Source organism: Diorhabda sublineata, chromosome 11 (assembly GCF_026230105.1).
Source record: "Diorhabda sublineata isolate icDioSubl1.1 chromosome 11, icDioSubl1.1, whole genome shotgun sequence".
Lineage (NCBI taxonomy): Eukaryota > Metazoa > Arthropoda > Insecta > Coleoptera > Chrysomelidae > Diorhabda > Diorhabda sublineata.
Window position 1 is genome coordinate 6,760,284 of NC_079484.1, and position 23,292 is coordinate 6,783,575.

Here is a 23,292-nt window from a genome sequence, read left to right on the forward strand (position 1 = left end):
ATGTGGTTCCAATGTCCTAGATTACCTCTGACGATTCGCCAATTCAACTGGGTACTCGCTGGTTTGGTCATAACCAGTTTCTTTACGTTGGATTTCAACTCATGGTCGGGAAAGCTTTGAAGTGTTTCCCACACATTGTATTTGAGTCTCTACGTCTCGCAAGGAGCTAAAATCTGATCTTCAAGCTTTTAATATTGCAAAAACTTTTTTCGAAAGACGACTACCAACTCTAGTGCGTTCTTTATACTGACAGGAATGTTGCAGAACTGCGGCAGAGTAAACAAGTCTCGTTGTTATGCTGTAGTGACTCATTTCTGTTGTTGATGTCTTTTACCGAGCCCCGAATCTCCGTAAACATGGGTGAACGTGAATACAGATGGTTTTCGCGGGTTTCCGTTTGTTGCACGATCAGAGCTGGTGTTTTATCCCGCGACAAAGGGTTCGCACCTCGTTCGCGGAGCGTTCACGTGTACGCACCACATTTACGGTTTCTGGCTACAAAGGCGGGTTCATTGCGGCTGCAATATTTACTATTGTCGGCCATTTGGCTGGTGATCTGGCTCATCAGATTACAAAAACTGGCGGAAAACCTGCAACACCGACGAACACTCATCATCATTTATTTTGTCGATATGACGTTGTTTTACAACTTTCTAGCCATCCCTATCCTTCATGGTCATTGCCAAATTGTTAGATTAGTGGAATACACTTTTTAGCATGTAATTAATTCATCCTACCTCAATCTGACACGTTCGAGATTATCTGATGATCATTTTTTTACAAATTCGATTTTTTATTCCCCCAAGGGCGCCCTCTGTATATTAATTCCCGTTAGGGCTCATTTATTATTTGAAGAAACCTTCTTTCATTCAGCATCAACATACAGGGTCGCACAACAAACTTACAAAGTGTGTGTACGAGCATTATAATCCATTTTACTTACAAATGGAGATAATGTAATAAAAACAAAATCTAATTAAATTCGTTCTTATCACAACTTTCATCTTCAAATAAATACGTGGTTGGTTATTCGCCGTAAAGTTTTAGTTAATTCATTATAATCTGCTGCAATCACAGATCAAAATTGAAAGTTATATAATCATATATCATTAAATTTAATATAAATCTATTCGAATTATTGTTTCGGATACCGCTGGAAATACCACAATATTACTTGGAATTCAGAATAAATACATCGGGTTTGTACGTAAATGAACAAGTGGAATGTTATCGAAGGCGATTTATACATTCGTAGTAACTGTAGTTTATTTAATAAATATGTATAAGGCGAAGTGGTATATTGCATATTTTTAAATAACAAACGTACGTACATGATGCAATCTTAGAGGTATCTCTACTTAAATCTCACAATTTGTAAAAATGATTTATATTGTAGAGCTAACTAAAAAGTAATTAAATATGGTTCACCTGTACCAAAAAGTTGTTTTTAATTATTGTCGACTCTATAAATGGTGTCGAGAAGATGGCATACAGCTGAAATTTAGCAAAAATTGCATACCGGCCAGGTTAATGTTTATCGAGGCACAATGCCTGACCCATGAGGCAGCGAAATGTGACGGACACCACCAAGAACCCCGCCTAGCTGTTGACCAGAAACATTTAACTCAAAAGTATCCGCCAGGTTGATGTTTATCGAGGCACAATGCCTGACCCTTGAGGCAGCGAAATGTGACGGACACCACCAAGAACCCCGCCTAGCTGTTGACCAGAAACATTTAACTTAAAAGTATCCGCCAGGTTGATGTTTATCGAGGCACAATGCCTGACCCTTGAGGCAGCGAAATGTGACGGACACCACCAAGAACCCCGCCTAGCTGTTGACCAGAAACATTTAACTTAAAAGTATCCGCCAGGTTGATGTTTATCGAGGCACAATGCCTGACCCATGAGGCAGCGAAATGTGACGGACACCACCAAGAACCCCGCCTAGCTGTTGACCAGAAACATTTAACTTAAAAGTATCCGCCAGGTTGATGTTTATCGAGGCACAATGCCTGACCCATGAGGCAGCGAAATGTGACGGACACCACCAAGAACCCCGCCTAGCTGTTGACCAGAAACATTTAACTTAAAAGTATCCGCCAGGTTGATGTTTATCGAGGCACAATGCCTGACCCTTGAGGCAGCGAAATGTGACAGACACCACCAAGAACCCCGCCTAGCTGTTGACCAGAAACATTTAACTTAAAAGTATCCGCCAGGTTGATGTTTATCGAGGCACAATGCCTGACCCATGAGGCAGCGAAATGTGACGGACACCACCAAGAACCCCGCCTAGCTGTTGACCAGAAACATTTAACTTAAAAGTATCCGCCAGGTTGATGTTTATCGAGGCACAATGCCTGACCCATGAGGCAGCGAAATGTGACGGACACCACCAAGAACCCCGCCTAGCTGTTGACCAGAAACATTTAACTTAAAAGTATCCGCCAGGTTGATGTTTATCGAGGCACAATGCCTGACCCTTGAGGCAGCGAAATGTGACAGACACCACCAAGAACCCCGCCTAGCTGTTGACCAGAAACATTTAACTTAAAAGTATCCGCCAGGTTGATGTTTATCGAGGCACAATGCCTGACCCATGAGGCAGCGAAATGTGACGGACACCACCAAGAACCCCGCCTAGCTGTTGACCAGAAACATTTAACTTAAAAGTATCCGCCAGGTTGATGTTTATCGAGGCACAATGCCTGACCCATGAGGCAGCGAAATGTGACGGACACCACCAAGAACCCCGCCTAGCTGTTGACCAGAAACATTTAACTTAAAAGTATCCGCCAGGTTGATGTTTATCGAGGCACAATGCCTGACCCATGAGGCAGCGAAATGTGACGGACACCACCAAGAACCCCGCCTAGCTGTTGACCAGAAACATTTAACTTGAAAGTATCCGCCAGGTTGATGTTTATCGAGGCACAATGCCTGACCCATGAGGCAGCGAAATGTGACGGACACCACCAAGAACCCCGCCTAGCTGTTGACCAGAAACATTTAACTTAAAAGTATCCGCCAGGTTGATGTTTATCGAGGCACAATGCCTGACCCATGAGGCAGCGAAATGTGACGGACACCACCAAGAACCCCGCCTAGCTGTTGACCAGAAACATTTAACTTAAAAGTATCCGCCAGGTTGATGTTTATCGAGGCATAATGCCTGACCCATGAGGCAGCGAAATGTGACGGACACCACCAAGAACCCCACCTAGCTGTTGACCAGAAATATTTAACTTAAAAGTATCCGCCAGGTTGATGTTTATCGAGGCACAATGCCTGACCCATGAGGCAGCGAAATGTGACGGACACCACCAAGAACCCCACCTAGCTGTTGACCAGAAACATTTAACTTTAACGTACAGGCCAGGTTGATGTTTGGAGAGGCATAATGCCTGACCCATGAGGCAGCGAAATGTGACAGACACCACTAAGAACCCCGCCTAGCTGTTGACCAGAAACATTTAACTCAAAAGTATCCGCCAGGTTGATGTTTATCGAGGCACAATGCCTGACCCATGAGGCAGCGAAATGTGACGGACACCACCAAGAACCCCGCCTAGCTGTTGACCAGAAACATTTAACTCAAAAGTATCCGCCAGGTTGATGTTTATCGAGGCACAATGCCTGACCCATGAGGCAGCGAAATGTGACGGACACCACAAAGAACCCCGCCTAGCTGTTGACCAGAAACATTTAACTCAAAAGTATCCGCCAGGTTGATGTTTATCGAGGCACAATGCCTGACCCATGAGGCAGCGAAATGTGACGGACACCACCAAGAACCCCGCCTAGCTGTTGACCAGAAACATTTAACTTGAAAGTATCCGCCAGGTTGATGTTTATCGAGGCACAATGCCTGACCCATGAGGCAGCGAAATGTGACGGACACCACCAAGAACCCCGCCTAGCTGTTGACCAGAAACATTTAACTTAAAAGTATCCGCCAGGTTGATGTTTATCGAGGCACAATGCCTGACCCATGAGGCAGCGAAATGTGACGGACACCACCAAGAACCCCGCCTAGCTGTTGACCAGAAACATTTAACTTAAAAGTATCCGCCAGGTTGATGTTTATCGAGGCATAATGCCTGACCCATGAGGCAGCGAAATGTGACGGACACCACCAAGAACCCCACCTAGCTGTTGACCAGAAATATTTAACTTAAAAGTATCCGCCAGGTTGATGTTTATCGAGGCACAATGCCTGACCCATGAGGCAGCGAAATGTGACGGACACCACCAAGAACCCCACCTAGCTGTTGACCAGAAACATTTAACTTTAACGTACAGGCCAGGTTGATGTTTGGAGAGGCATAATGCCTGACCCATGAGGCAGCGAAATGTGACAGACACCACTAAGAACCCCGCCTAGCTGTTGACCAGAAACATTTAACTCAAAAGTATCCGCCAGGTTGATGTTTATCGAGGCACAATGCCTGACCCATGAGGCAGCGAAATGTGACGGACACCACCAAGAACCCCGCCTAGCTGTTGACCAGAAACATTTAACTCAAAAGTATCCGCCAGGTTGATGTTTATCGAGGCACAATGCCTGACCCATGAGGCAGCGAAATGTGACGGACACCACAAAGAACCCCGCCTAGCTGTTGACCAGAAACATTTAACTCAAAAGTATCCGCCAGGTTGATGTTTATCGAGGCACAATGCCTGACCCATGAGGCAGCGAAATGTGACAGACACCACCAAGAACCCCGCCTAGCTGTTGACCAGAAACATTTAACTTAAAAGTATCCGCCAGGTTGATGTTTATCGAGGCACAATGCCTGACCCATGAGGCAGCGAAATGTGACGGACACCACCAAGAACCCCGCCTAGCTGTTGACCAGAAACATTTAACTTAAAAGTATCCGCCAGGTTGATGTTTATCGAGGCATAATGCCTGACCCATGAGGCAGCGAAATGTGACGGACACCACCAAGAACCCCACCTAGCTGTTGACCAGAAATATTTAACTTAAAAGTATCCGCCAGGTTGATGTTTATCGAGGCACAATGCCTGACCCATGAGGCAGCGAAATGTGACGGACACCACCAAGAACCCCACCTAGCTGTTGACCAGAAACATTTAACTTTAACGTACAGGCCAGGTTGATGTTTGGAGAGGCATAATGCCTGACCCATGAGGCAGCGAAATGTGACAGACACCACTAAGAACCCCGCCTAGCTGTTGACCAGAAACATTTAACTCAAAAGTATCCGCCAGGTTGATGTTTATCGAGGCACAATGCCTGACCCATGAGGCAGCGAAATGTGACGGACACCACCAAGAACCCCGCCTAGCTGTTGACCAGAAACATTTAACTCAAAAGTATCCGCCAGGTTGATGTTTATCGAGGCACAATGCCTGACCCATGAGGCAGCGAAATGTGACGGACACCACAAAGAACCCCGCCTAGCTGTTGACCAGAAACATTTAACTTAAAAGTATCCGCCAGGTTGATGTTTATCGAGGCATAATGCCTGACCCATGAGGCAGCGAAATGTGACGGACACCACCAAGAACCCCGCCTAGCTGTTGACCAGAAACATTTAACTCAAAAGTATCCGCCAGGTTGATGTTTATCGAGGCACAATGCCTGACCCATGAGGCAGCGAAATGTGACGGACACCACCAAGAACCCCGCCTAGCTGTTGACCAGAAACATTTAACTCAAAAGTATCCGCCAGGTTGATGTTTATCGAGGCACAATGCCTGACCCATGAGGCAGCGAAATGTGACGGACACCACCAAGAACCCCGCCTAGCTGTTGACCAGAAACATTTAACTTAAAAGTATCCGCCAGGTTGATGTTTATCGAGGCATAATGCCTGACCCATGAGGCAGCGAAATGTGACGGACACCACCAAGAACCCCACCTAGCTGTTGACCAGAAATATTTAACTTAAAAGTATCCGCCAGGTTGATGTTTATCGAGGCACAATGCCTGACCCATGAGGCAGCGAAATGTGACGGACACCACCAAGAACCCCGCCTAGCTGTTGACCAGAAACATTTAACTTAAAAGTATCCGCCAGGTTGATGTTTATCGAGGCACAATGCCTGACCCATGAGGCAGCGAAATGTGACGGACACCACCAAGAACCCCGCCTAGCTGTTGACCAGAAACATTTAACTTAAAAGTATCCGCCAGGTTGATGTTTATCGAGGCATAATGCCTGACCCATGAGGCAGCGAAATGTGACGGACACCACCAAGAACCCCACCTAGCTGTTGACCAGAAATATTTAACTTAAAAGTATCCGCCAGGTTGATGTTTATCGAGGCACAATGCCTGACCCATGAGGCAGCGAAATGTGACGGACACCACCAAGAACCCCGCCTAGCTGTTGACCAGAAACATTTAACTCAAAAGTATCCGCCAGGTTGATGTTTATCGAGGCACAATGCCTGACCCATGAGGCAGCGAAATGTGACGGACACCACCAAGAACCCCGCCTAGCTGTTGACCAGAAACATTTAACTTAAAAGTATCCGCCAGGTTGATGTTTATCGAGGCACAATGCCTGACCCATGAGGCAGCGAAATGTGACGGACACCACCAAGAACCCCGCCTAGCTGTTGACCAGAAACATTTAACTCAAAAGTATCCGCCAGGTTGATGTTTATCGAGGCACAATGCCTGACCCATGAGGCAGCGAAATGTGACGGACACCACCAAGAACCCCGCCTAGCTGTTGACCAGAAACATTTAACTTAAAAGTATCCGCCAGGTTGATGTTTATCGAGGCATAATGCCTGACCCATGAGGCAGCGAAATGTGACGGACACCACCAAGAACCCCACCTAGCTGTTGACCAGAAATATTTAACTTAAAAGTATCCGCCAGGTTGATGTTTATCGAGGCACAATGCCTGACCCATGAGGCAGCGAAATGTGACGGACACCACCAAGAACCCCACCTAGCTGTTGACCAGAAACATTTAACTTTAACGTACAGGCCAGGTTGATGTTTGGAGAGGCATAATTCCTGACCCATGAGGCAGCGAAATGTGACAGACACCACTAAGAACCCAGCCTAGTTGTTGACTAGAGACGTTTTACTTGATGAACAAATCAGTTACTATGGACTACATATAACTTACTAACTATAACTATAAATTTGTTAAATACCTAACAAATGATTATATTCTCTCTACAAAATAATGTTTACTCCAGCTTACACACACACACAACTATCACTTCACTACAACAACTTCCTGTGATTTTTTTTCAAGGTTTCGATTGTGTGAATTATAATATTGGGTTTTCCAATAAGAGGTGTTATTTTGACAGCCCGCTATTTCGGTAAATGTCACTTTTGATGCTGTCATTTTTTGACATTTGACAAGTAGAAACTACGCCATTAATGAAAATGGAACGATACACGCTTCAACAACGCATTGAAATTATTAAAATTCACTATAAAAATGGTGAAAGTTTGGCAGAGACGGTTCATAAAACTAAAACGGTTAGGAAAAGTAAAACATTTTTAGGTCGACGTGAAGCACCTTCTCAGACCGCAATACAGAAATTGGTGGAAAAATTTGAGCTGTTGGGACAAGTTAGTGATGTGAAGAATAAAACCCGTGCACGTCGCTCAAGAACAACTTAGAATATTGCTGCTGTAGCCCAAAGTGTTGAAGAAAACCCAGGTTTGTCGATTCCTCGTCGTTCTTTGGAATTAGCCATTCCACAAACGTCATTACCCCGTATTTTGCATAAAATCTTGGATCTTAAGGCCTATAAAGTTCAGTTAACACAAGAACTCAAGCCGGCCGATCATCAACAACGTCGTGTCTTTGCTTATTTGGTCCTTGAATTGCATGAAAAGGATCCGGAATTTCATCGAAAAATCATCTTAACTTATGAGGCCCATTTCCACCTTGGTAGTTACGTCAATAAACAAAATTGTCGAATCTGGGGCTCGGAAAACCCAAGAGTTATTGTTGAAAATCCTCTCCATCCTCAACGCGTGACTGTTGGGTGCGGTTTATGGTTTGGCGGTGTCATTGGACCTTACTTTTTCGAAAATGAGGCTGGAGCAACAGTTTCGGTAAATGGATTGCGCTATCGAGAGATGATTAATGATTTTTTATGACCGGAATTGGATGGTATTGATTTGGACAACGTTTACTTTCAACAAGAAGGCGCTACGTGCCACACAAGCGACGAAACCATCGATCTTTTACGGGAAAAATTTCCGGACCGTGTTATCTCTCGAAGAGATGATCACAATTGGCCATCGAGATCTTGTGATTTAACACCTTGCGGCTTTTTCCTTTGGAGCCACGTGAAAGATAAGGTCTACGCCAACAGTCCAGCATCGATTCAAGACCTATCGATGCTGGACTGTTGGCGTAGACCTTATCTGTGGTCCTGTAAGCGCAGTTGTGACGGCCATTTGGCTGATGTTGTGTTCCATTATTAACGGCATACCTTCCTCTTTATAATGAAATAAACATCCGATCATTTATTTCAAAAAATGGCATTTTTCTTTGAATATCAAAATAACATCTCTTATTGGAAAACCCCTCATTTTGATCAACAAATTGCAGTACTACGGTTTCAAGAGAATACCTCTCGCAAGGTTCAAGTCATACCTTACCAACAGAAGTCACGGTTTCATATAACGATGTCTTCTTGAAAGCCAACAGAATATTGAGTGCCTACAAGTTCAATACTAAGACCTATTTTGTTTTTTCGTTTATCAACGACATTCCCCATGTCTTTTTGCGAAGGATATTAGATTCTCTTGGATGTCACGGCACTTGGACCATATCTAGCGAGCTAATCACCTTTCAGTCATGGTGCAATTTTTATCTTATGTGTCTCAATGTTTTTAAAATTAAAGTCATGTTAAAATACGTTTTTATGTGACAGTCTTCAATCTAATAACACCACCATTGACGTTGACGTTGAAAAAATCTAGCCCAACGCGGCGTCATGCTGCAATTTCCGCAACCCTGTGAGTTTGTAGCTAATTTTTCCAACAGGACCTTATGGTGATATGATACCCATTGACTCTGTAAATTATATATCATATTTCTTTGCTTTTTAACCCTCCTGCCAGGGAATAAGGAAGACACAAAAATAAAGAGGTGGCCAAGGGAGGTCCACTACAGAAAATAAAGATGTGATCCTACGAAAAAGCTACTTGAAGAGACCAGTGAAGCAAAGTAAGGATCGGAGAGGGAAATCTCGTATGGTGAACTTTAGTTTAGTAATAAAACACGTTTCCGACATTGTAATTGTGATTTTTATTGTAATGGTAGTGTAAATACTATGCTCGATAAGATTTGATTCGACATTTCACATTGATAATCAAACTAATAATTTTTCAATTGTTTCAGAGTCCAGATGATGAAAACAACAAACCCCGCTCCCCCTTAATCGAAACCGATAGTAACAAACAGCACCATCAGCAACGTTTGGTACAAACAACAAACGTCGTCGCGACAGCGCCAACTACTAAAGGTGTTGCGATGTCATTTGGTTTTAGACGTCGCCAAACAGCTCCGTCGATTGCTGCTAATGCTACAGCTGCGCGTCGATTGGCAAATAACGCTGTTGAAACGACTAATGCTATTTCGGATTCTTTTGATAAAAACGGCAACGACTCCAGAGATACTGACGCTTTAACTGAAAACGCTGCTCCGACTGGACGATCTACGCCGAGACTTGCGCCTCCAAAAAAAGAAGCTAATGCTACCAAAATATCTAGATTTGGATTCAGGTGTGTTAAACTTCAAGTTTAATCTTTAGCTTTACGGGCGGTAGAATATAATTGTAATTTTCTTTCTTTATTACGTGCTCAAAACAATTTTTCTATAGTATTAACCCATAATAATATTGAGGTAATTTGGATAACGTAGTGTGACGCAATACATCTTGCATATTTAAAAAATAAATACAAAAGATATAGTTCAAATGAAATAAGGAAATTGTTAAGTAATAACTGAAGTTTATTGTTTTAAAATAACACCACCTAAATGATGACCTTCTGTACGACAGAACTTCTCTAACCGCGAAAGGAAATTATTGAAACTTTCTTTAGTAATGATGATGTAATTGGTGCAATTTCACCACTGATATACTCCTGGAGTTGATCGAAGTATCTCAGATTATTACTGTAGACTTTATTTTTGAGGTATCCTTACAAACAAAGTCAATAGGAGTCAAATTTGGACTACGTGGGTGTCAAGGAATATCACCTCTTTTCGAAATCAGTCTGGCTGGAAACATCAGTTTCTAAATCACCATGAAGTCATTTGACATGTGACTGATAGCTCCGTCATGTTAAAACCATGTCCTGGAATTCGCTTTTCTTGAAAGTTTCAAGTTATGGAGCCAAAAAATCTTCCAAGATCACAACATAGCGTTAGGTATTAACTTTAGGGCTATGTAGTAGTTTCTGGTGCATGAGTTTGGGATTTTCACTATTCCAGTAACGACGATATGAAATTGGGCCTGTTCAGAGAAAAGGATATTTTCAAAATTGGAAAATCGATCAAGCATTTTATTAGCAAATGCAAGCCTTTATCTGAAGTCGTGGTCTTTCAATTCTTGTGTTATTTGCTGCTTGTATGGATGCAGTTTAATAAGGAAGTTGGAAATTCGTTGAAACTTTGTTTTGATAATTGTAAAACAGACGATCTCTTGCGTGTAGACAATTATGGATCTTCTCGTACAGATTTACAATATTGTCTTCGATTCTAGATACTTTAGGACGACCTTTAGCTTGTGGTTTGAACTTTGAACCATTCTCTTTAAAACACTACCCATATTTTAATTAAAATAGCGTTAGGAGCTTCACTAATTCGTTGTAGTCTATATTCAAAACAGTATAATCGTCTAGTAACAATGTATGACCGACAGTTCTTGTAAAATAAGCAACGCTTCTCGTCGAAACGACTCGTTATGACTAAAACTTCATAAGCATGGCTTCCCAATGGTAGTAAGCTACCCACCGCCCGATTTCTACCAAAGTAGATGATGCAGTATGTACACTTCGTATCTCCATGAATCATAAAAATGCTACCAATAACATACTCGTTGTTCAATCTTTGTAGGAACATTTGGACCTCAATTTTCACAAATGTTGATATTTCATCTTTTTTAAAGTAGTATTGGGAATTTTGTTTACGATTCGGGAATGATAAGATGTGTTGACCTATAATCATAATTACGCTGGCTATAGAAACTTTGTGCAAAAACGGGATGGTCAGATTATTTTTACTGTAGATGTGTAGGGTACAGGATAGAGCTGAAATGTGCCGGAAATTCTAGCATCTATTTTGCATTTAAATTTCAAAGCCCTTAAAACATCAAAAAGTGTAAAATAGTCTTAGGATATTTAATACTGGGTATTTACAAAACTTCAAAACATTCCCTTACAGAAATTTTTTCCTAAAATACGAGGATATATTGAAAAATTCTTAGCCTACTATAGAACCAAACAAAATTTCAATGTCAAAATATTTTATTACTAAACATATTCTACTCTTAATTGGATACATTTATTACAGCGATCCTGCAACGTCTGTTGTCCTGCAAAAACAAAACACCTTTGGATAGCTTTCCGCGTCTTTTCTGTTTAATTATTCCCGTAGAGTGGTCAGTAATGTCGAATAGTAATCTCCAGTTATTGTTCTACCCTTATTCAAAAAATCAATCATGATTATTCTATGGCAATCCCAAAAAACTGAAGCAAGAACTTTTCCAGCAGATTTTTGGACACGAATCTTCTTAAGTCTTGGAGAACCAGAGTGTCGCCATTCCATCGATTGTTGCTTTGTTTCTGGATCGTAGAAATGTACCCAAGTCTCATCCATAGTAACAATTCGGTTTAAGAAGTCTACATCTTTTTCAAATCGAACACGATGATTCTACCCTTGCACGCTTTTGGTCAACATTCAAACATTTGGGGATCCATTTTCCAGCAATTTTTCTCATGTCCAAATGGCCGCGAACTATATGATGAACGCGTTCGTATGAAATATTCAGTGCTTTAGATATTTAGTCCAATTCGACGGTCTGATAAAATCATGTCATGAACTGCATCAATTTTTTCGGGGACTGACACGGAAAATTTACCCCTTTTGAGGCTTGCAGTCCAATTTTTCACGGTTGCATACGCAGGACCTTAATCACCAAGGGTATTAAGCATATCTTCGTAAATCTGCTTACCTCTTAACCCTTTTAAATACAGGATTTTCACAATTTCTGTGGACATATTTTTTCTTTTAATTCATTGAGTAACTCTGGTTTACTTTTTTGACGTCAAACTTTACACTTACACTTCCAATAAGTTATTGTTCGTTGCTACGGTAACGCAATATTTTGTTTATGCATGGAACTGGTCTAGGCTAACTAGATATCAACACATCCTCGTAAAACAAATTCCCTTTAATTGAATAGTCTGTTATATCAACATGTATACCAGCGACAGTTCGATCAACATTTTCACTTGAATGTCCTGATTGTTGTGTGGTTTCTTTTTCTTTATTCCAAAAGTACTTCTGGGAACTGCTTATTTTTCTCAATACACTTTTGTTTTTTATGAGCATTTCGTAAAATTCATCACAATAATGATCGAAATTCACTCGGACCATCAACATGGAACTTCCGTTTCGATCTCTTGATGAGATTTTTTAGATGACCAAATGTTATTCACCAGGTAAAATACACGTTCAACTAGAGGGAAATGACTTTGGCGCCATCCCACTGCCCAAAAATTACACGTATCCTGACGCCAACGCTACTCATACATACATTTTTCCTAAAGCTACCTGAGGATTGATTTTATTATTAATATTCTAGAAGTGAATCTAAATCTTTACCGAATGTGCAATAAGAAATTACCAAGGAACAGTTTTTACTTATTTTATAAAACTTTTCGTATTACTAGCAAAAAAACGGGATTTTTCGTAAACGGACGGAACCCCAAAAGTCTAAAATAACGGCACGTACGGCCAGCCTAATCATAATTGAATTTGCCGGAATGTTTGGTAGGAGCAAATCTTTTTTTCAAATAATACCAAAGCCATGTCTTCTTAGTTCTAAGCACGAGTTTGTGGACTTTTTTTACTATTATGCACGCTTTAAGGAAGATTTTGTTCTGTCTGAAATTAAATTATTTATGGATTAAATTAATCTCACAGAGCCACGCCACTGCTTATCGCAGACTTCTAGCAGAAATATTTCAGAGAAACTGTGTACGCTTTCCAACAACTTCGGCCAATAAAAATGCATTTATGTTTACGATTCGATTGGTAAACAGTGGAGATGATGAGTCCACGTGGACTGACGGTTTGTTAGATATTTACCGACTTTTATACTGGGAGTAAACATTTTTCATTTCTTAATTTGGTATTTATAAAATATTGATTGTTCCTTGCATAACTCTTTTCTGCAATTGATATTGGAATAACTATACATGTTGTTGTAAAGACTTTCACATTTTGCCCAAACTTTTTGATGTACGCAGCTGCATTTGGTACAATGGTCAAAAAATTATCTCCAGAAACAGGTGTAGGAAGAAAAAATTTTGACAGAGTCTCTTGTACACATCAGGCCACTGTCAGTAAATTTGCTTTTTTTTTCAATTTCTTAGAAGCAATGTATTGATGACATTCTGCCAAAATATTTTGTTTTTGTAATTTTTGAAAAAATAACACGACCCGTAGTTCTTTGTACGACTTAATCCATACTTTCGCAGAACGACTTATTTTAAATTTCAGACTGGGAATAGCAGACTTATTGTTTTAATTTTGAAATGCCTGCCAAAACATCTTTCAAAATTTGTAAAATATGCGCTTTGCATATTTGGATTTGCTTATTTATAATGAAGATTTTGCACAAATCAATACAAATATTTAATGTGAAATTATCGCTTCCAAATAATCTATAACTAAACCATATTAATAATAAGTTCGCAATAATTGGGGAGGCGTTCATTTTACTGAAATTTGATGTTTTTTAAAAAAAATGATCTAATTATATCTCTAATTACTAATTGTAAAAAATAGAACGCCCCTACTCAGCTGTTTAAGAATGTAAACTCGTAACCACTCAATGAACTCTCCAAACTACTTAACTACTTGGTTTTAAAAATATTTTTGTCTGTCCAGATGCATGTCGTTTATTTTTGTGTCGTTGCCTTTCAGTTAAAATTATTTTCCAAGGTGTAAATATAGTAATAGATACAGTTATAACATAATGTAGTTTTTTTTTTCGAATTGAGAAGGAAGTGGATCTTTTTTTGAAGAAATTGTGGGAAATTACAAAAGTAAAAATAAATGTGTTAGTGATTGCAATTAAGTAGAAATTCCTTGAAAAAAATTCATGTGATGTTTGAAAAAGTGCCCTTTCTCTTAGTCTACGTATCTTCGATTGGATAAATAAAGTGCCTTGGTGTTAAATAAAGAAAATATTCCAATATTGTAATTAATAAAATTTTAAATTACAATATTTTAATCGGTAAAAGTAAGAGGTGAATTAATTGACACTAAAAGACTGGTAAATATTGTTAGTTTCTGCCTATAGAACAACTATCGATTTCTTGTTTGAAAATATCGCAATTTGGCCGGTTCTATTTAATCTACGTCTTCATATAGTATACGGTACATTTACGATGAATTTCTGAAGAAAAAAAAACGCGAAGGAAATCAGCAATTTAAAAACAATAAAATAAAATTGTAAATACCCTAACCTCACTTTCGATAAAAAAATTAAACGAGATATGTTGCAATATCAACAAGTATTAAACTAATAAACTAAATTACTAGTTGAATGACACTGAAATGGTACTTGTAGTTCATTTAAATTATAATTAAACTAAGAGTTCGCCAACTTTCAACTTCTTAGTTTAATTCCCATATATGTAATACTTCTATATGGACAGTTTCTATAAGTGAAAGACAGAATGGTAACGATTTCTCTATCCTCCGAGGTTCCAGCTCGGTTCTGCGCATTCTCAAGCATGCGCAGTATAAATAAAGTGTCTCGAACGAGAGAGAAAATGTATATCGTCGGCACCGTAACGTAGGGACGTTTTTTTCCATACCAAATGTCCATATAGGAGTATTACATATGTTAATTCCTTAATTTTGTGAGGTTATGAGCACATAATACTTCAGGTCAGTTTGTATTGTTTTTTGGTTATGGAAATATTCTTCGCGTTATTGCTTTGATATGACAAAATAAAAAAAGCATTGTCTGAAAGTCAGCAATGTCCTTTAGACGATGGATCACTGATAGAAAGTGTCAGGAGCTTTCCATATTTGTAGGACAAAAAGGCCCAAACAGGGAATTTCTATTGGTTTAGCGGTAATTTATAATTTACTGCATCAACCAAAAAATTACCACCATGTACGTTTCGTTTAATATTAGTTTTAATTTTGGCTGCACAAACCGAGGTTAAGACAACGAATTTTTTTCTAAATTATTAATTAAAATAACAGTAAATTTAATATTGAAATGAAATTTAATTATCATCGAAATTACCGGAACATGTAACTTTTAATTTCTATAATAAATAATTTCATTTAAATACCATAAACCAAAACTTATATTGAAATAACTGTTTAGCAAAACATTCTAAACTGAAATAATAATTAAATGTGAACATATGGATGAGATTTAATCTATGTTCATCAAAAAAAATTAATAATAATATTTAAGCTATATTATGAGCCCAAAGTATTTCATTCTTTCCGGGCAAAATGTTAAAACATATTAATTAAAAAACTAAATCAATTTTTGTATGAAATTCTTTTGCGAAATATCAAAAGTGTTAAATTAATTACCGGAAAGATTGCACTTTGGAATTTTAGGTTAAATTTAAACTTATTTTAAAAGTTGTTAGCCTTCTTTTAATCCTTGGATATTTCAAATTTTCATTTTTCATTTATGTACACACATTCAAATGTGCATTTTTCAACTGAAAACCAAATATCATCGTAAAACACCCCACTTCTTATTTTTATATTTCGTATTATTTTTAATATTGATGAATAAAGACTCATTTTGTAAGTAAAAGACCATCGATAATATTTTATTAGCGTACATAATGGAACATTATTATTATTATTATAAATTCACCTTCTGTATAAATATTTTGATTAATTATACTGTTTTCTATTATTTTCTATGCAAGAATTTAGTCTATAAATCTCCAAGTTCACTATCTACCATCTGTATCATTATAATTAATGTTAACTGTTTAAAGATATTTAGTTAGTTATCTAGTTCTTCTTGGATCCATTCTTCATTTATCATTCTTTTATCAAATGATGTAGATCTAGTTGTTACTGTACTCCGTATTGAAAAAGCCAATTTATTTATCATCACAAAATTATTTTTCAGGCATACCCAATCGTCGAGATTGAACAAAGTAGGAGATGTAAATAGTACTGGTGAAGTAACAAATCAAAATAAGAACAATAACTTCGTTAAGAAACCGATAGCTCTTACTCGAACAGTACTACCTACTGACAATAATAACAGGAATAGAATGTACAAAGTAGAACCTCCACCATCACAGGTAAGAATTAACTCTACAATAATTGGATAGGGGTAACTTGGTTACAAGGGAAGACATTAAAAATGTGGGACCCAGAGTCATAGCTAAATATTTATTAATAGTGACTGTTGTTTCTAGTAGTTCATGCATTTATTCCAGCAAAACAGTAATTTGTAGTGTTTTTACTTTTTTAAAAACTGTTATTTGTAGAATTTTTCATTTTTTTTCAAACTGCTATTTGTCATGTTTCTATTTGTTCCTCTGTTGAAAACTGTTATTTGTTGTCTGTTTATCGTTTTCTTTTTTAAAAACTGTCATTTGTAGAGTTTTTATTGTTTCCTCTTTTGAAAATTGTTGTGATTTGTTTTTCGTTTTTTGAAAACTGTTATTTGTAGTATATCTATTATCCTTTTTTTCAAAAACTGTTACTCGGATTGATTCTATTTTTTCATTTTTTTTAATTGTTATTTGTAGTCTTTTTATCATTTTCTTTTTTGAAAACTGTTTTGTAGTGTTTTACCTTTTTCCAAAAACTGTTACTTGGAGTGTTTTTATCATTTCTTTTTATTAATGGTATTTAAAGTCTTCTTATCATTTTTGTTTTAAAAATGGTTATTTTTAGTGATTTTTCTCTTTTAAAAACTGTTATTTGTAGTGTTTTCCCTTGTTTCAAAAACTGTTACTCGGAGTGTTATTATTATTTTTTATTGTTATTTGTAGTCTTTCTATCATTTTCTTTTTTGAAAACTGTTTTGTAGTGTTTTACCTTTTTCCAAAAACTGTTACTTGGAGTGTTTTTATCATTTCTTTTTATTAATTGTATTTAAAGTCTTCTTATCATTTTTGTTTTGAAAACTGTTATTTTTAGTGATTTTTCTCTTTTAAAAACTGTTATTTGTAGTGTTTTCCCTTGTTTCAAAAACTGTTACTCGGAGTGTTATTATTATTTTTTATTGTTATTTGTAGTCTTTCTATCATTTTCTTTTTTGAAAACTGTTTTGTAGTGTTTTACCTTTTTCCAAAAACTGTTACTTGGAGTGTTTTTATCATTTCTTTTTATTAATTGTATTTAAAGTCTTCTTATCATTTTTGTTTTGAAAACTGTTATTTTTAGTGATTTTTCTCTTTTAAAAACTGTTATTCGTAGTGTTTTCCCTTGTTTCAAAAACTGTTACTCGGAGTGTTATTATTATTTTTTATTGTTATTTGTAGTCTTTCTATCATTTTCTTTTTTGAAAACTGTTTTGTAGTGTTTTACCTTTTTCCAAAAACTGTTACTTGGAGTGTTTTTATCATTTCTTTTTATTAATTGTATTTAAAGTCTTCTTATCATTTTTGTTTTGAAAACTGTTATTTTTAGTGATTTTTCTCTTTTAAAAACTGTTATTTGTAGTGTTTTCCCTTGTTTCAAAAACTGTTACTCGGAGTGTTATTATTATTTTTTATTGTTATTTGTAGTCTTTCTATCATTTTCTTTTTTGAAAACTGTTTTGTAGTGTTTTACCTTTTTCCAAAAACTGTTACTTGGAGTGTTTTTATCATTTCTTTTTATTAATTGTATTTAAAGTCTTCTTATCATTTTTGTTTTGAAAACTGTTATTTTTAGTGATTTTTCTCTTTTAAAAACTGTTATTTGTAGTGTTTTCCCTTGTTTCAAAAACTGTTACTCGGAGTGTTATTATTATTTTTTATTGTTATTTGTAGTCTTTCTATCATTTTCTTTTTTGAAAACTGTTTTGTAGTGTTTTACCTTTTTCCAAAAACTGTTACTTGGAGTGTTTTTATCATTTCTTTTTATTAATTGTATTTAAAGTCTTCTTATCATTTTTGTTTTGAAAACTGTTATTTTTAGTGATTTTTCTCTTTTAAAAACTGTTATTTGTAGTGTTTTCCCTTGTTTCAAAAACTGTTACTCGGAGTGTTATTATTATTTTTTATTGTTATTTGTAGTCTTTCTATCATTTTCTTTTTTGAAAACTGTTTTGTAGTGTTTTACCTTTTTCCAAAAACTGTTACTTGGAGTGTTTTTATCATTTCTTTTTATTAATGGTATTTAAAGTCTTCTTATCATTTTTGTTTTAAAAATGGTTATTTTTAGTGATTTTTCTCTTTTAAAAACTGTTATTTGTAGTGTTTTCCCTTGTTTCAAAAACTGTTACTCGGAGTGTTATTATTATTTTTTATTGTTATTTGTAGTCTTTCTATCATTTTCTTTTTTGAAAACTGTTTTGTAGTGTTTTACCATTTTCCAAAAACTGTTACTTGGAGTGTTTTTATCATTTCTTTTTATTAATGGTATTTAAAGTCTTCTTATCATTTTTGTTTTAAAAATGGTTATTTTTAGTGATTTTTCTCTTTTAAAAACTGTTATTTGTAGTGTTTTCCCTTGTTTCAAAAACTGTTACTCGGAGTGTTATTATTATTTTTTATTGTTATTTGTAGTCTTTCTATCATTTTCTTTTTTGAAAACTGTTTTGTAGTGTTTTACCTTTTTCCAAAAACTGTTACTTGGAGTGTTTTTATCATTTCTTTTTATTAATTGTATTTAAAGTCTTCTTATCATTTTTGTTTTGAAAACTGTTATTTTTAGTGATTTTTCTCTTTTAAAAACTGTTATTTGTAGTGTTTTCCCTTGTTTCAAAAACTGTTACTCGGAGTGTTATTATTTTTTTTTATTGTTATTTGTAGTCTTTTTATCATTTTCTTTTTTGAAAACTGTTTTGTAGTGTTTTACCTTTTTCCAAAAACTGTTACTTGGAGTGTTTTTATCATTTCTTTTTATTAATTGTATTTAAAGTCTTCTTATCATTTTTGTTATGGAAACTGTTATTTTTAGTGATTTTTCTCTTTCAAAAACTGTTATTTTTAGTGTTTTTATCATTTCTTTTTTTTTTAATTGTATTTAAAGTCTTCTTATCATTTTTGTTATGGAAACTGTTATTTTTAGTGATTTTTCTCTTTCAAAAACTGTTATTTGTAGTGTTTTTATCATTTCTTTTTTTTAATTGTTATTGTGTTCATATTATTTTTTTTGAAAACTATTATTTTTAGTGTTTTTCCCTTTTTTAAAAACTGTTATTTGTATTGTTTTTATTATTTCATTTTTCCAATTGTTATTTGTGGTTTTCTTATCATTTTCTTTTTGAAAACTGTTATTTGTCGTGCTTTTATTATCCCCCTTTCTTAAACCTCTTATTTCTATTTAGAGAAATAGAAAAATTAGAAGTAAAATATATAGCAAAATATTATAATAAATATAAATTCTATAAATAGTTTCATTATTGCTTCAATCCTATCACAAAGGAAAGAAATTTTGAGTTTCCCTAACATGTACATCATATTAAACAATTTTCAGCCTCACATTTGAATTATATAACTTGTAGTAACTAACTTATATTTTTCCAGATCGGTAGATTTACCTTACAGTCAAACCAATTACCAAGACCTGAACCCATTAGATTAATAGAAACTAAAACAGCGAAAACAGTAGCAAACAACAACAAACGTGTAGCAGGGATGTATCAGCATCATCCCGAAGAAACGTCTTCCAAAGACGGCTCTCTTACCGAAGATTCTGGTGTTGGAAGCCATTTTAGTAGTAAGTAACTAATTTTTGAAAATATGATTCTTGAATTTAGTTATAAAATTTTCATCAGCATCTAACAATCCATTCGATTATGATTCACACTTAAGCATTTGAAAATTTCTATCTTTGAGGTACATGCTTTATATTTTATTTACCCTACTATTAGCTGCGTTTGTTATTGGTCTTTATTTGCTTAGATTCTTCAGGGTATTTTCCAAACAATTATTCATATTGTTATTACTTGCAGCATTGTATATTTTTGTTATAATATACAAAATCATCATAAACTATATAAAATAAATAAATAAATAAAAACTGTATTAATTTATCTTACGGAAATATTTTAATCAAGGTTATGTAGGAGAAAACGATGTCGTATTGAGAGGATTGGACCACTTGGATGCATCTCCTACTTTTGGGGTTAGAAGAAGGCGAAATAGTCATCACAAACCTCGAACATTAGAAGTAGTTCCTACTGGTACAAACAGATTCGATGTACGAGATTTGGAGGATTCAAATGATAGCTGCGACAGTGCTTCTGCTCCTCCGTTACCTCAGTTGCCAAGTGCTTTCCATTCCACACCTGAATGTAAAAAGAAGTATGTATCCATTGAGTTTAATATCTTCATTTCTTTCCAATTTTCTTCTTCATTTGTTGATGGAAAATCCTGCTTCCATTATTTTTCTTAATCTATATGTGTTATGATATGTCTATACCAATCCAACCTGTTTCTTGTTTTTTTTTTCTATTATTGATTCCTATTTTGTTATTTTTCTTATGTCTTCATTTTTTATCATGTGCCACTTAGCCTTTCTCGTTATTCATCTTAGATATTTCATTTTTATTGTGTGTATTTTTGCCTCTAATTGTACCCTTTATTTTCATGCTTTTTCTAGCCTATATAGTTATTTTGATATTCTTTAATATTGTACATATTTCTCTTCTAACGACTGTGTCGAAGGCTGATTTCACATCAGTGAATAGTATGAATAATTCTTCTTCTTCTTTCTATACATACAAATATATAACATCGTTGTTGCCCATTCTTCTTCTAGTATCTGTTTTAACTAGTATCTCACTTTTCTTCCAAAATCGTTTTGTTTGTGTTTTTGAGCTAAATGTATTTGAAAGTTATAAATAAATACTTGTAAAAGGACGACAAAAATAAGTAGTGTTCAATTTAATTTTAAAGAGTCTAAATATTTCGAAAAATTTTGAATTCCTTAAAACTATATTTTTATAATTATATTCCAGCTCATATCATACATCAGGGATGGTTAGAGAACGTACTGTAGAATACCAACGCTACTTAGAAAGAAATAGTCGTGTAAGGAAAATATCGAAAACTTCATCAGAAGGATTTAGTGATGATTATGGAGAGGAAGAAAAGACTTATCGAGATTTATTTAGGAGTGAGAAAACATTTGTAAAACCTTCAGGACTGCAGCCTAGTTTCTTAAAATCTAGAACCAATAAGTTAAAAGATGATTCCAGTCCTCCTAGCTCAGATGAACAAGAATGGGTAAGAGTTATTAATATTATATTCACTATTCTCTACTATAAGGATAAATCTACATTTCTTTGGTGTGCAATGTTACTTCAATGTATTTCACCTGATGTTTACAGTAATAGTTATAAATTTTGTTCATTTTCAGGCACATGGAGGTGAAGCAATGGCTGATGATGTTAGTTTTTCACTTAGTTCGAGCGATGAGAGCAAAGATAAGAATTATGAAGATCCACCTGTACAACAAATACCAATATCTACAGCTGTAATTGGATCAGCATTACAGAGTCTTATGACTAGTGCTTTGTCCAAATCATTTACGGCAACTGCTTCTAAAGAAGTTAAAAACGTTATGTTAACTATTGAAGATCCCAAGTTTGCTGCTGTTGCTAACAATACTGGTAATAATAATTTATATAATAATCTATTGGTCTTCCTTTCTTTTTTGTTGTTTCTTTTATACTACTTGAAAATTGGAAAAAAACATTTAATATGTGAGATGTTCTGTTGCTGTTCAAGTGTAGGAAATTTGTCCAAAAGCTATAAAACTATAAATGTAATCAGTCTTAAGTAAAATCTGTTCATCAAAAGGATATATTCCTGTTTTCTTAAATGCATAATATTTTTGGAAGTCATTGCTTTCGGATTTACAACATGTAACCTCATATATTGACAGACTTTTCCCTGGATGTCTGAGCATCCAAGAGCAAAACATTGTATATATATATATATATATATATATATATATATATATATATATAATATATATATATATATATATATATATATAGTTGAAGGACCCAACACTCCCACATCGAGGAGTTGCAGTTTTGCAGATGAGTAAGGTGGTATTGTCAAAATAGTGACACCATTTTCTTTTGCTAAAGACAGTCCTTTGAACTGGGATAATACATTGTGTCCACAACCAGCTCTTTAGTCATCCATCCAGATGGGTTTGCTAATCCTAAAGTACCTGCTGGAGCTCCTGGTATCATGTATTAAGTGAAGTCCTGAGAAAATCATTACCGGTGGTAATGAAATTCCAGCCTCATTAAGAGAGCAATATGTAGTGACATATTCCCACTAGTAGCTATATTAATTTAATACCTGTTTGAGTAATCACTTTATATGACTGTTGATTAGTTGAAGCAATTGTTTCATCAAGAGTAAATATTTCAATTCCATCTGAAAAAAATCCTCGCTGCGAGTAAATGTCTTTTAAATTACATAAAAATAGATATAATTATCAATTTTAAGTTTAACTTTTGATTTAAAAACTTGAATAAATCATTCATTTTTCAATCAAATAATAAAATTTATTTTATATATTTTTTCTTTAATTCTTTTTTAGGATCTTTGTTGGATGATGAAACTTTGTTGTCTCCTCTGGATAGTGTATTGAGCTGTTCAGAATCCGAAGAAATTAGAAGGAAATTAAATCGCAGTTCATCTAACTCCAAAGATATTAATGAAAAACCAACACCTCCTACTCCTGGTACTCCAACAAATGCTTCAAATTCTCTGTCTATATCGGATGACAACGATAATTTGAACCATAGTAAGATTTTTATGAGTTTTAATGATTATAAATGCCATTGTCAATGACTCATTCGGTCTTAATAGTTTTATGCCAATAATATTGGACAATGCCATACAAATTC

General features: G+C 35.6%; 1 protein-coding gene across 9 annotated transcripts in view; it reads left to right on the forward strand.

Annotated features, from left to right (window-relative positions):
- Positions 1 to 23,292, forward strand: part of LOC130450059 (uncharacterized) — a 98,338-nt gene that overhangs the window by 38,879 nt on the left and 36,167 nt on the right. For all 9 annotated transcript variants that reach the window (XM_056788222.1, XM_056788224.1, XM_056788218.1 and 6 more), the window contains 7 exons: positions 9,366 to 9,748; positions 16,381 to 16,558; positions 19,943 to 20,135; positions 20,476 to 20,722; positions 21,379 to 21,646; positions 21,780 to 22,032; positions 22,983 to 23,189. In XM_056788222.1, the coding sequence (XP_056644200.1) occupies positions 9,366 to 9,748; positions 16,381 to 16,558; positions 19,943 to 20,135; positions 20,476 to 20,722; positions 21,379 to 21,646; positions 21,780 to 22,032; positions 22,983 to 23,189 (1,729 nt within the window). The remainder of the gene's footprint in view (positions 1 to 9,365; positions 9,749 to 16,380; positions 16,559 to 19,942; positions 20,136 to 20,475; positions 20,723 to 21,378; positions 21,647 to 21,779; positions 22,033 to 22,982; positions 23,190 to 23,292) is intronic.